The 14,485-nt window shown below is 45.8% G+C and overlaps 1 protein-coding gene across 1 annotated transcript; it reads left to right on the top strand.

The window, feature by feature from the left end:
* The first annotated feature begins 346 nt into the window (after positions 1-346).
* LOC144680994 (myelin and lymphocyte protein-like) lies at positions 347-14,254 on the top strand. The gene is made up of 4 exons (XM_078542637.1): positions 347-619; positions 5,150-5,317; positions 9,083-9,208; positions 14,025-14,254. Exons 1-4 carry the CDS (start codon positions 362-364, stop codon positions 14,097-14,099), a joined length of 627 nt encoding a protein of 208 aa, XP_078398763.1. The 5' UTR covers positions 347-361; the 3' UTR covers positions 14,100-14,254.
* The last annotated feature ends 231 nt before the right edge of the window (positions 14,255-14,485 follow it).

Below are 14,485 nucleotides of genomic sequence, written 5' to 3'. Positions count from 1 at the left end.
AGTCCGGAGCCCGTCTGATTGAGAGAATCAACTTGATGCTCCTTTATCTGTGTGATTCCTACATTTCAGCAACATTGTGCTCCACTCAGCATTCCTCAAGAAGGAAACACAAATTAAAATCAAACTGAAAGATGCAGCTCTAAATACGCCATTTACCAATAAAGTGTTTCAACTAGATTTTGAAGGAGAGCCAACAAATTAAAGAATGTGACTTCTTCTCCCCAGGAAAATATAACCAGTTATAGTTGAGCTGTCAGTGCTCAATTCTAAGCTAATTGTTTTCGATTTCTCTACATTTTGGTCATTTAAAGAATACACATTGAAACAGTGCAAGAGAGTGGCATTTTTAGGAGTGGCAGGAATGACAACTGAAACCAGTTCTTTGAACAAAAACATGGGAAGAGGTGTGTCCAAAGCCGTGCTTATTTATCTGTGCTATGATCACTGCCGGCTGCAAAAATACGAAACCACGAAGAATTGTCAGAAGTTTTCTTTGGGGGAGAATAAAACAATGGAATCACAGGAGCCCAGCAATGTCGACCCTCCATCAGACTGTATAATACCTGCAGGGACCAAATTACTAACCAGCATCCCAGATGTCCTAATGATTCCTGAACTTGTGAGTACATTAAAAATGGTTCACTCAAAAGAACTGCCAGACAACTCTTGACTTTGCCTTGTTAGTATGTGATAGAATGCTTTGCGAAAGATGGTTTTTTACACTGGTGCACAATTTCAATAGTATTTGCTTTTTCTTTAAAAGGCTAGGAACAATACAATACCTTAAACATCAAAAAAGTCCCAATAAGTCTCCTTGCAGGAGGGACATAAAGCAAAATCTGATAACGAGCTCCATAAAAAGATATTAGGATAGATACTCAAAAGCTCAGTAAAAGGGATAGGTTTTAAGGCGGGTCTTAAAAGAGGAAAGAGAGGAGAGGTTTACGGAGGAGATTCTGGAACTTAGGGTCTTGGTAGCTGAAGGCAAGGCCACCAATAGTGGAGCAATTAAAAATTAGAATGCTCATGAGACCAGAGATAACAAATGACAATTGTCTTGGAGGGTTGTGGGGATGGAGGAGATTACAGAGATAGGGAGGGGCTGGGCTACGGACAAGGATGAGAATTTTAAAATCATGGCATTGCTTAACAGGGAGCCAATGCAGGTTAATGCGTAGAGCTGTAATGGGTGAATGAATGGGTGTGAGTTACAACGTGGGCAGCAGAATTTTGGATGACTTCAAGTTTACAGAGGGCAGACTGTGGGAGGCCAGGCAGAAGTCTGTTGGAATAATCAAGTCTAGGGACAACAAGTGAGGGTTTCAGCAGCAGTTGAGCTGAGGCAGGAATGAAGTCAGGTGATGTTATGGAGGTAGAAACAGGTAATCTTCATATTGGCAATGAATATGTGATTGGAAACTCATCTTGGGTCAAATATAACACCAGGGGGCAGAATTTCATGGTTTCTCACTGCTGGTTTGAAGGTGGAGGAGGGCGCACGGTCTGCCCACTGCAAAACTGCCCCCGACATGTCTCCCATTTTACTGGGGGGTTTGGGGGGACATCGGGCAGCAATCCCACCCCCCCGCCCCTCCACCCTGCCATCTTAGGCCTATTGAGGCCCTTAAGTGGCCAATTAGTGGCCACATAAGTGCCTCATCCCACTGGTATTGTACCCATGGCAAGGGCGGGGGAGGGGGGGTCCATGCCAAGCTCGTACAGCCTGGCAGATTTAGCTGCACGGGCTGAGGTTGGGCAAGGGGTGGGGGGGGGTACCACCTTTGGAATCCATCAGAGGAACCCCGCCCCCCCCCCAGGTATCACCCTTCAGTCCTCCCCCTGCCCTACCCTGTCCCTGTCTCTCGAACCCGCCCTCCCAACGTAGGGTGAGCAGACTTTCAAAAGTCAAAATCAGGACGTGTTGACCAGGTCCCGGCCAAACTGAGTTTCACGTTAAGGGGACATGAGAGGCTGGGTGATTGTGCCCCGCTCCAGCGTAGTACTGAGCTGTTCCTCCCCGGCCCTCTCATTTTCTTTACTTGGAGCTGCACCGCCTGCTGCACAACCTCCGCCTTCAGCGAGCTCCTCTTTGCTAAAAGACAGCGCCAAACAGCACACCTGGGAGAGTGGCCTGGACCGAACTCGCGAGAGCTCCCTGGAGCACGAGCCCGGCTGGGGGTGTCTCCCCGGGTTCAGCCGACAATCATCCCGGGGTGTTCCCCCCACACCCCCAGCCCTACTGTACCTTTCTGGCTTACATTCTGGCCGCATTTGTATCTTGCCACTGCTTTGTTCCCACTGGCATAGTTTAAAGGTTGTCCAAAAAGGGAAAAGCTGAAAACTGGGACATTTCTTGAGGAAATTGTCAGGGCGCCAGGAAGACTGGGACATCTGGCCACCCTACCCCCTCACTTCCCTCACTGGGGCCTGCCCGCCAGGCCCCGCCAACGCCCCAGACTTACCGTCAGTCCGGTCCCCGTTAGCTTCTCTTCCTCGGGGACTGGCTGCAGTCCCAGCGGTGGCCACCACTCGAACCTGGCGCTGCTGGGACTACAGAGCTGCTGGCCATCCGATTGCCCAGGAGCTCTCTCAGGCCCAGGGTTTCCTCCCTAGATGGGGCTGGAATTCTCACACTTAGCAAATTAGCGTCCCGCTGAATGTTAAATGGCGGTGAGGCGGCCGGTATGGGCAGGGAGACTCTTTAGGTGGCGGGAAGTCCCACCATCAGAAATATCCTGCCCCAAGGTTGCAAACAGTCTCAATTTCATTTGAAAAGGTGAAAAAAAAAACCCCCTCAGTTTTAGTCAACTGACTTGATATAAGTCACTGTATAAATCGAAAACAAGAAGCCTTATTGAATTTAGAATAGTGTAGCTTACCTGTACTGAGTAATTAACTCCAATCATTGCACATCTTATACAACTGTACAAACACCGAATGCGGCTGGATTATTTGGGTAATGTCCAAGTCATTGTTCCCTCCAGTCAGATGGAATGAGAAACTTAATAAAGAAAGAAAGACTTGCATGTATACAATGCTTTTCACAGCCGCCAGACATCTCAAAGTGCTTTAAGCCAATGAAGTACTTTTTGAAGTGCGGTCATTGTTATAATGCAGGAAACGCAGCAGCTAATTTATGTTCAGCAAACTCCCACAAACAACCACGTGAGAATCTACTGCAGTGACCACTATTACAGAGATCACCACACGTAGTAACCGAATATTTCTATTTTTACTTAGCTCTGTTGAAGAGTCATACGGACTCGAAATGTTAACTGTGTTCCTCTCCGCAGATGCTGCCAGGCCTGCTGAGTTTTTCCAGATATTTTTATTTTTGTTTTGGATTTCCAGCATCCGCAGTTTTTTGCTTTTATATTAACCGAATATTATGTTTTATAAAGTGCCTTGGATCTAATTATGGACATCTATCTCTTTAATTATGGACGAAATGAACTGGATACTGATATTTTTATTATTTTGAGGTAATTTGAATCGACTAGCAGTTCAAGTGGTGGCAGCAGTACACATAACCATAGAATGTTACAGCACAGAAACAGGCCATTTGGCCTGTCAAGTATTTGTCTCCATATCAGCCCATTCAGTGCTTGATGCCTGTAGGCTTTCAATATTCTCCTTTTCCATGAAACCCATTTCCTTTCAGATAATTTATGTATTCAGCTTTAACATTTGAAGGGAAGGTATGTTCTCAGGCCAGTGGCTTGTTGAGAGAAATGACTGCATGACACGTCAACAATAACAATGTGCATTTGGTTAGCGCCTTTACGGTAGTAAAACGCCCCCTCAAAGTGCTTTACAGTACAATCAGACAAAAACTGACACCAGACAAAGAAGGAGATATTAGGAAGAGGGACTAATCACTTGGTCAAAGAGGTAAGCTTCAAGGAAGGTCTCAAAGGGGCAGAGAGAGTGGTGGTGAGGCAAAGATTTAGGTTGAGAATTCTAGAGTTTTGAGCTTAGACAATCTGCACGGCACAGTTACCAATGTTGGGGCAAAGGGAGTGCGGGTTGTACAAAAGCACAGGGCTGGTGGGTGAACAGGACTGGATGGGAGGTAGGATAAGGCAGCGTAGGTTCCACTCTAAATTTGGGAAATTTTTAATTCACTCGTCTGCCCTGTCAGCTAGATGTAAAAAATTCTATGACACAATTCAAAGAACAGCAGGCGAGTCTCACTGGTGTCCCGAACCATATTTCTCTTTCAACCAACGTCACTAAAACAATTTATCTGGTCATTATCTCGTTGCTGTTTGTGGATCTTTGTTTTGTGTGAATTGGCTGCCTTACATTACGACAATGCGTACACTTCAAAAGTCATTCATTAGTTGTGAAACACTTTCGACATCTGAGGTCCTTGAGGCACTATATAAATGCAAGTGTTTTTTTTTTAACCAACCACTCCCATGCCCTTCCCCATGACGTAGCTGTGCGTTGCCAGGCGATCCTTCAGGTTGTTTGATCTCCAAGTGCTGGCAGTAAATGTGGCCCAACTGTTAAAGTCAGCCGTGCTCACCATTGCCACTCCCGGGATGGCTGCCTGCTCACCCAGCAGCTTCTGCATGGGAGCTCAAGCTGCCCCTAAATTCTCTGCAAAAATAGTTCCAGGGGTGTTTTTCTAGACATTTGGATGCCCACCACCCCTCCAATAGTGTGCTTATGGTCTGAGAATATCTAGAATGAATTTAGTATATTCATGCTATTTTTCAGTGAGGGGTGAATAAGCCAATCACTGCAAGTACACAAACGGATCTTAAATTAATAGGATCATCCTGGTCATCGAGGAGAAATAGGGCTACTTGGATTTCCTGAAGAGGCGCCACTGCCATCTACGATGATGGGGGAGGGTGGAGAGAGATCTAGAACCACAGGTTTGACAGTTTCCCCATGTCTGGTTTATCATAATGCGCAGTGCACCCAACGGCTGCAACAATGGGAGATGGGGCCCACTTCCTCCGTTTGTGGGTTAGAGGGTCATCCTATCCAGCAAGTGGGATCCATGTAGGCAATACTGTTTGCAACCAAGTCATATGTCCTTCAGTGCGGTGACAGGAGGAAGGAGCTGTTCATAATTCATTAGGGAAGCAGTTGACTTTTACAAGTATAAAAGAAATATCTGCTATTCTTCCTACAGGTTTTTGGCGGGTTAGTCTGGATCCTTGTGGCTTCTATTTTCGTCTTTGACAGAGATAGCCAAGGCTGGGTGATTTTTGTTTCCCTCCTTCTCTTTGTATTAACTCTGCTGCTGCTGATATGTTACTTCAGCGGATGGCCCCGAAATTCAACAGCATGGTGTTTCTTGGTAAGCGTGTGATTTTTATTACAACTTTATAGAGGGCAGAGTTATTTTTTTTTGATTCATCTTTGGGATGTGAGCATCGTTGGCAAGTCCAGCATTTATTGCCCATCCCTAATTGCCCTTGAGAAGGTGAGCTGCCTTCTTCAACCATTGAAGGGAGGGAGTTCCAGGATTTTGATCCAGCGACGGTGAAGGAATGGCGATATATTTCCAAGTCACGATGGTGAGTGACTTGAAGGGGAACTTCCAGGTGTTGATGTTCTCATCTATCTGCTGCCCTTGTCCCTCTAGATGGTAGTGGTCGTGACTCTGGAAGGTGTTGTCTAAGGAGCCTTGGTGAATTCCTGCAGTGCACCTTGTAGATGGTACACACTGCTGCTACTGTGCGTCGGTGGTGGAGGGAGTGAATGCTTGTGGATGTGGTGCCAATCAAGCAGGCTGCTTTGTCCTGGACTAGTATTTTATTCTGTATTTATTAGTTCATTGAATTTAAATTCCCCCATCTGCCCTGGTGGTGTTTGAACTCACATCTCTGCCATGTTAGTCTGGTTCTCTAGATCACTAGGCCAGTAACAGGGCCACTATGCTCCTGTCCCCACTATAGAGAAATCACAAAAACAAGTCTAATTATTGGTCAATCTGAGGCAACACCTGCTGAGAGGGACAAGGGCAGTAGGTGCATGGGAACACTCAGAAATGCAAATCACATTCAGAAATATATCACCATTTCTTTATGGTCACTGGGTCAAAATCCTGGAACTCGCTAAAAGCACTGTAGGTGTGCCTTCATGACACAAACCGCAATGCTGAGATGGGGCCGAGTGTATAGGAAAACAGCAGGAATCAGAGATGCACACAAGGATTCAATAAAACTAACCACAGGTTGGCAATGGTGGGATTTCCAATTCCTTTAGTGGGGGCTTTTGATCTTTGTGGTGGGATCTTCAAACTATCTGGTGGGGATTTGAACGCTGTGGTGCAGTCTCCTATTCCTGTGGTAGGGGTTTGAATCCCTGTGGTAGAGGATTGATTCCTGTGGGTGGGGGAATCGATCTCTGTGGGTGAGGGAATCGATCTCTGTGGGTGGGGGAATCGATCTCTGTGGGTGAGGGAATCGATCTCTGTGGGTGGGGGATATCGATCTCTGTGGGTGGGGATATCGAACCCTGTGGGTGGGGGATATTGATCTCTCTGGTGGGAGATTGATCTTCCTGTTGGGGGTTTGGACTTTGTAGTGAGGTCTCCAATCTTTGTGCTTCTCCCTCTTTTATGAAACATGGTGACCACCTTCTCTCTGGCCTACAGAACTTGAAAAGCTTTAATCTTTCCTCATAAATGAGTATCCACACACCCACGGACACTTTGACTGCTCACCTCTTTTCCCTCTCCAATTTACCATATTCAGCACGAATGCCAGGGGACTTGGGCTTAAGTTCGCTGCCTAATGTTTGGGCAGTACAGCAGCTGTAAAGAATGAAAATAATGTCAGACCCTTTGTGATAAAATTCCACCCTGAAGATTGCCTGTCATTGTTATCTTCCATTCTATTCCTCAGAAACCTGGACCAAAAGCCCTAACCCTATCTGACCAATGGTTGTGGTTTCACTCACATCCCACCCCCGCATGTTCTCCTGCTGTTTAGTCCCTATCCCATGCCCAGATGACAATGCAACTACAAGGTTGGTATTATCAGGACAAGAGGTGGGGAAGCACAATGCAGTTCAGTGATGAAGAATTGCCTAAAACCTGCAGGCCATTCATAGACTTAAATGAACTCCAAATAACTCACATTGTTGATACCTTAGACAGGAAAATTTACCAGCAAGAATCTGGTGAGTATAATAACATTGCTGAGTACCTTTGGGAAATGGAAGGGGTTTCCTCTATTTTCAGGATATGGAAGAAGAGAGGATAGATGCAAGGGGAGCATAAATTCTGTCAAAACTCTACCCATGGATACCCAGGCTAGAGGGTGTAAAGTTCATACCTGAATTCTTTGCACAAGGGGCTTGGTTTATTACAAAACAAAAATAAAAATACCTGGAAAAACTCAGCAGGTCTGACAGCATTTGCGGAGGGGAACACAGTTAACGTTTCGAGTCTGTATGACTCTTCAACAGAACTAAGGAAAAATAGAAAAGAGGTGAAATATAAGCTGGTTTAAGGGGGGGTGGGACCAGTAGAGCTGGATAGAGGGCCAGTGATAGGTGGACATTGCCAAAAGATGTCATAGACAAAAGGACAAAGAGCTGCTGACGGTGGTGATATTAGTTAAGGAATGTGCTAATGGTGACATTAAGGGTAGAAAGCAAGACGAGCAAGGTAAAGATAGCCCTAGTGGGGGTGGGGTGGGGGGAAGGGATCGAAATAGGCTAAAAGGTAGAGATAAAACAATGGATGGAAATTAATTTAAAAATAATGGAAATAGCTGGGAAAAGAAAAATCTATATAAATTATTGGAAAAAAGGGGGATCGGAAAGGGGGTGGGGATGAAGGAGAGAGTTCATGGCTTGATTTATTGGAGGTGCTAGGATCTTGCCCGCAGCTGGAGAGCCAGCACTCAACTGAATTGTGGTGGGCCTTCCCAGCGATCAGGGACCCCTGGTGAGGAAGTCCCGCCCACTGAGAACTGCCAGCCAATCAAAGGCCGATAGCTCTATTGAACGACAGTGACATCAGAGAAGTGGTGGCTGCTGCTGGTACTACACCCACCCAAGGCTTAGGCTCGTCACTGGTTCCCAGCCATAGGTGAGTTATGGCGAGAAGGGGGTGGTGGGATGGATGTTACAGAGGAGGGCGTGGCCCTCAGCAGGTCCCCATCCTTATGCCAGTTTCCTTGATCAGGCACTGAGCTCCTTTGTTCGAGGACCACACCTGCATGCCCTGGTAGCCCACAAGCTACCCCACACAGGTTTGCTTGTTGTACTCTCCACAGGGCAAGCCTGTGGTTAATTCTAGCGGTGGAGGAATGAAGCTCTTAAGTGGGCATTAATTGACCATTTAAGAGCCTCAGTTGGTGGCGGGCTGGGAAGACCATCCATGAGTCTTCCCACCACGGACTTAACTGTGGTTGAGGCAGGAAGGTGGTGGGGTCTCCACCTGCCACCCTTCTATCAGATTAAATGCCCCCCCTCTCACCAAACTCGCCACAGGGGAGGGCATTAAATTCTGCCCAAGGAGTGAGTGAAAAGGCTGCAAGACATACCAGGTGCAATTTGGGAGTTATGCCATCGGCTAGACTCAGATTTGCAAGCTATTGCTACTGTGGCTCAGTTAGTGGCACTCTTGCCTGTGCGTCACAACGTTCATCTGTAGGTAACAGGTACAACAAAGTACTAAGCACTATATTATATCTTACTTCAGTTCCTGATGGCATTCCGAAGTCCCTTCTTCGGGTTTCTGGATAGGTCTGAGGAAGCCCTACAATACAGCCCAGCGTGGTTAACCAGAATTACAGTGGCACGCTGCACACTGCACAATGTCTCCTTCTTACCCGCGTTAAATGCAAGTTGTCATTGTTGATTATGGGAAACCTTTGCCTTTACGATACAGATTGAAAAAGGGATCTGGTTAACACAGCTTTTAATGGCACCTGGTATCTGTGACTATTCTATGGTGACAATACTTTCTGGAGCTGGCTTTGTAGCAATCTCTTCGCCTTTGAGTCTAAAATCGCCATTGCCACTGGTCTCAGATACTTGTTGAGGTTAGGCTTGGATTACAAGGAGCTTTTTATTGATCTAATCTTTTCTTGGTTTGTTTCAACAGGATGCTTGCTATCATGGATTTGCAGCTCTTTTTTATTTCAGCGCTGCAGTCCTACAGGCCAATTCTACAGTACGCCTGCAAAGTGCCAATTTTAAAAAGCAATACCAGACTGATATTGCTGCCACGGTAAGCACACACTTTGTTCGCTAAGAAAGGTACAATCCTAAAGGTTCTTTTTTTTTCTTCTCAAATGTAAATTATATACAAACAAAAATAAGGGTCTATATTTTCTGAGAGACAGCCAAACATTTCCTGCTTTTTTTTTCTTCACCTTGGTTACCTCCCACCCAGCTTCCAGATATGTAAATGCAGCGACCAATCTACAGAAATCGTCCCCAACAATTCGTCTCTACCTGATCTCAGAACGTTCTCAGTTGAGCTCTGCCCCACAGGAACATATTACATGAAACACAGATCCAACATAGCAGCTAAACATCACAGCTCTGATCCAGAACTCAGCATTCACACGAGCTGTTGGATATCAATATATAATCGAATGCTTTTTGACTAACAATGACCTGGTGATATCTCTACAGGCAAAATTAATGGGATCATTCAAAAAGGTGGCCCATTTTTGTTTTGAAGTACTTCGCTCCCACTTTGTCCATCCCAGTAGAACAGGGTATGGTAATGTAGTGGCAATGTTACTGGACCAGGAATTCAGATATCTGGATTAATAATCCAGGAGAACATGAGTCCCAATGCCACCATCAAAATTTGAACCGAGTTTTAAAATTATCTGGAAATAAATAGCTATTATCAGGAAATTGTGACCATGTCAATGTAATAAATATACAACTGGTCCACTAATGTTCTTTAGTGCAAGGAAACCTGCCATCTTGACCTAGTTTAGCCTACACGTGGCTCCAATCCCACACCGATTTCGTTGACTCTTCAACTGTCTTCTGAAGTAGACTCTCTGTTGAAGTGGGCTGAATTTAATGGCTGTTGTGGTAATCTTATCCACTAGCTGGTGGAGAGTCAGTGGCAATCGTGATGCAGCCATTACTGGGAGCTCCGATGGGATTAGCTCCCAATCAGGCACTTACCTGCCTGCCATTGGAGTTCCTGGGCTTTCAGGATGAGGATCCTACCTCCAAGAGCTGCCTGCCAATTGAGGCCAGCAGCTCTTCACACCTGACAGAGCCACTGGAAGCAGTGGCCATTGCTGGGACTGCAGAAGGCTGGAGACAAGGAGCAACCATGAAGGCCCTAGAACCCCGGTAAGTGGCAAAGCCTCGGCAATGAAGTGGTGAAGCCAGTCAGGCTATCCCGGTGATGGTGGGGGAGAGCGGGTTCGGTGTGGAGAGCAGAGGGTTCTTCCCACATGGCTGTCTCCTGCCACTAGTGGGACCATCCACTGGGCACAGGGTGTCCAAACAGGAGGGTCACCCTAAGCTGCAGACAGTCCACCAGGGTATGCCTGGCATCCTGCCCATGTGGTGTGAGGACGTGGCCACTTAAAGGTCTCAACTGACTCAGGGGCGGGAAGGCCGACTTTGTCCTTCCACGCTCCGACTTAATTGGGGAGAGGTTGGGAAGGTGACAGACTCTCCATAATGTGCCTTCCCGCCAATTAGACAACGGCAACCTCCCCACCACTCTTCATCCCCTCCACACGCCAGTTTATAAACCTGCCCGCCTGGGCTGGGGGAATTAAATTCTGCCCGGTAGCTCAAGAAGAGAGCCCACCACCATCACCTTCTCAGGGCAACATGGAATGGGCAATAAATGCTGCTCTAGGCAATGATACTCATATCCCAAGAATGATCTTTTTTTAAAGAAATCACTGAATATTCTCCTTTGGGTGAAATGTTAAACTGGGATCCAGTCTGTCTGTTTCTGTGGGCCAGGCTGCAAGACCCAGCAATACTTTACAAAGAAGAGCGTCTTTATCCATTTATTCAATTTATTTTACCTGGATCTAAAAGGACACGTAAATTGTTGCAAATGCACGTTGAATGGAACGGCACACTTTTACAAGTTAGTTTTGGAGTTAGTGTAGCATCTTCAGAGCAGTGATCCAGCAATAAGCGGCGCTGATCCATGTGCTCCTAACAGAGGGCTCACACCTGAAACGCTCGCTGCTCCCAGCATTTTCTGATTTTGTTTCTCCACCACCTCTCTGGTAATGTAAACATCAGTAATCCAGATCAGGCTTGAGGAGGAGGGGTAGGCCGCAAGAGGTCAAGCAGCATGGATATACTCACGGTTTCTTATTCCCCTTCCCCCACCCCACTGAGTAGCTATTTATTAACTTGTGAGGTGATCACATGCCGACATTTAACAGCTATATATACCAACAGAACTAGTGGGGTATTACAGTTTTAACATTACTGTACACACATCATTAAAATAACTGCAATTTAAAAATTAATCTGCTATAAAAAGAACCTGCACACATGTAGCACCTGATTAACACCCTCGCCTCAGGGGAGTAAGCGATGGGATGAGGGCGGTGGGGTGGGGGGGGAGGGTGGCGGGTAGCGATCAGCGATCAGGGGGTTGTAATCTGCAGGTAAAGGGCAAAGTAACCCAATATGTCAGGTGGCACACTTCCCGATGCCAGTTCCAAGTCTCGAAACTCTGAAAAACGAGCACAACTGTAGCCCAGTTAAACACCAAGTGAAAATAAAAGCAAAATACTGCGGATGCCGGAAATCTGAAACAGAAACAGAAAATGCTGGGAAAACTCAGCAGGTCTGACAGCGTCTGTGGATAGAGAAAAGCAAAGTTAACGTTTCGAGTCCGTACGACCCTTCTTCAGAGCGTTCAGGTTAACACCAAGTGAGTTACTTTGAAACACGCTTGCTGTTATTATGTAGGTAAAATGTAGAATCCATTTTGCACACGGCAAGGTCCCATAAACAACAATGAGATGACCAGTTAAGCTAGTTTTGATGGTCTTGGTCAAGGAAGGAATCCCATGGTATTTTCTGCAGAAGGGAAAATTGAGAAAGAGGTGTAGAAGGGTACACTAACCTGGGGTGGTGGGGTTGTTGGGCATGGGGAGGATGGTGCAGTTAAATACTATAGCAGGCAACTCTCTTCACCAAATCCCCTCACAAAACAGTTGGTGATGAGCAAGACACAGCAATGGACTCAGATATCCATACACCAGGATTACTGGCACTTTGCAACTCCATTCCAGCATGCTGAAGACAGATATCTGTGCAGTAGCTGATAAAAGAAGTACCTGGAGGCTGTGTAAGAGAAAACAAGTTCATATATCCAAAGTGTTGGTGTTTATCCTGATTGGATTGCAGAGAAGCTGCCCCTGAAGCTCTGAACCTGCAACTGGTGGAACAAGCATTCAGCTAGTTGGGTATATATCCATATTGTAATTAGGGATAATAGTGGCAGTGCGCTCACACAACTCATGGTGAGTTGTGCTGTTCACCATCCTACTTGTGAGAAGTTCCCAGTACTGCCTGTCCAGCTACTGAGGGTCCAGTTATATACTGACCAGTAAGGGGCAATACTTCCTAGGAAAGGAAGGTAAGTGGGGTCTCTGGGTCAAAAGGATGTTTGCTGATGGCAGTTCAGAACTGTGCCAGACTTGGTAATCAGATATTTGAACCAGGTCAGTGTACAGTGCTCCAGGTATCATCAGTGATCTAGGATTAGTGGCAGTGCTACTAAGTGGCCAGCCCTCCATCCTAGATCACTTTTACTTGGATGCTTAGACCTGTCATTGAGCTATTTCCTGAACTCATTTAGAGATGAATTGTAGTTTGGTTGTTGATTGGGAGCCGCTTTTTAAAAAATTCCTCAGCAACTAACCCTTGGGAGAGGACTGATTATCAAAGTTATAGTAAACGAGCAGAAAGTGGCTGACACTCTTATGTTATCTCTTTAAGATGTTATTTGTACATTCATTGCTTCTTTTACTTTTTAACGACAAAAGAAAAACTTTTTTTTATTATGTATGTGTGTGGTTAAGTCTTCTTCATAGAATCATAGAAACTATGCTGGCCAATTAACGGCCAGCCAGCGTGAAATGTGGGCTGAAACGCTCAGCGCTGCCGGGGTGGGGGCGGGAAGAGGACGGGCGATGACATCACCGCGGGCGCGGGTGAGCGCTGCGAGTGAGCTCCCTGAAAGCAGACAGCTGCCGCAGGGAGCTGCAGACCTGCAAATGATGAAATAAAGCTGCAAAAAAAAATGTCCATGCCATCACAATCAAGCACCTGAAAGCATATCTCATAACAATGCTGTCCCCAGATATTTATTTTTACTTTACTTCTTAACGGAGATTTCATCACGCCCTTGGATGACGTTTGATGAAAAACGCAAAGGCCGCCTGGCCGATTCGCCCGTCCGCCAACCGTAAGGCTGGACCGGCCATGAAAAATCGCAGACGCTTCTTTCAAGACCTTAGGGTGAAGTCCGTCCAGACCTGGGGATTTGTCAGCCCGCAGCCTCAACAATTTGCTCAATACCACTTCCCTGGTGATTATAATTTTCCCGAGTTCCTCCCTCCCTCCCTCCCATTTCCTGATTTGCCTCAGACATGAACGGCAGAATGACCTTCTCCTGCGCTGTGAAATTCTATGACTCCAGTAACTGGACAAAATGTTTCCATTCCCCGCTCTCCCTTACCTGGCTTGTCACACTTGGAATCACTTGTTCTCTCCACTTCTTTCTCCCCACCACACTTAAAGCAGAGGCTGTACTATTTTTTTAAAGGGGTTTATTTGGGCAAAGGATAGGGAAGTGGGATTACAGCAGCCAGCTCCAGCCATCATTTCTATAATCCTATTAAATCCCAAGGGGCTATGACTAGCAATGTCGAATTCCAATCTTTATTCTCACAAAAGGAGCGCATAAGAAATAATTCAATTAAAAACTACATGCTAAACCATTGTTGCTTTGTACAGATACTTGGATTATGATTAAAATTGAAAATATACCGTAACACCTATTTCTCTTCATTTTGCAGGTATTCGCGTTTGCAGCCACTGTGCTCTATGTAGCTCATGCAGTTTTCTCGTTCAAAAGGTGGAAAACCATATAACTGTCTTCAAAGCGTACAAAAAGTAAATGTTGAATTTGTGGAAGACATCTCTCAGAAAGCTGATACGTCTCTTTTCAACTTGTAACACAGTCACGCAGTTCTATATTGCATACGGGGCGGTAATTCTGTTCTGATAAAGCGTAACCTTGTTTTAATTTTCCTTGTATTTTTGTTACTTCCCCACTCTTCTCACCCACTCTTCCTAGGCCATTCCTGTTCATTATTACAGACTATTCAACTCTTGAGAGATTTGGGGCAGTTACAGAAGAGAAAGGCTGTCAGGCCCCAAAATCCAGCTCAGCTCATATCAACACAAGAACATAATAAACATTTCAAAGCATACACTTGATAAATTTAGCTTAGACAATTATTGCAGCTTGCCTGAC

The sequence above is a fragment of the Cetorhinus maximus genome, chromosome 5 (genome assembly GCF_964194155.1).
Source record: "Cetorhinus maximus chromosome 5, sCetMax3.hap1.1, whole genome shotgun sequence".
Taxonomy (NCBI): Eukaryota; Metazoa; Chordata; class Chondrichthyes; order Lamniformes; family Cetorhinidae; genus Cetorhinus; species Cetorhinus maximus.
This window is presented reverse-complemented; position numbering and strand designations above follow the sequence as displayed.

What these genes read in the sequence shown, in the direction of transcription:
- LOC144680994 (XM_078542637.1), top strand. Translation starts at nt 362, where the DNA reads ATGACAACTGAAACCAGTTCTTTGAACAAAAACATGGGAAGAGGTGTG. An exon ending in TCCTAATGATTCCTGAACTT is followed by an intron (nt 620 to 5,149) that starts GTGAGTACATTA and finishes TTCTTCCTACAG; the next exon opens with GTTTTTGGCGGGTTAGTCTG. An exon ending in AGACTGATATTGCTGCCACG is followed by an intron (nt 9,209 to 14,024) that starts GTAAGCACACAC and finishes TTCATTTTGCAG; the next exon opens with GTATTCGCGTTTGCAGCCAC.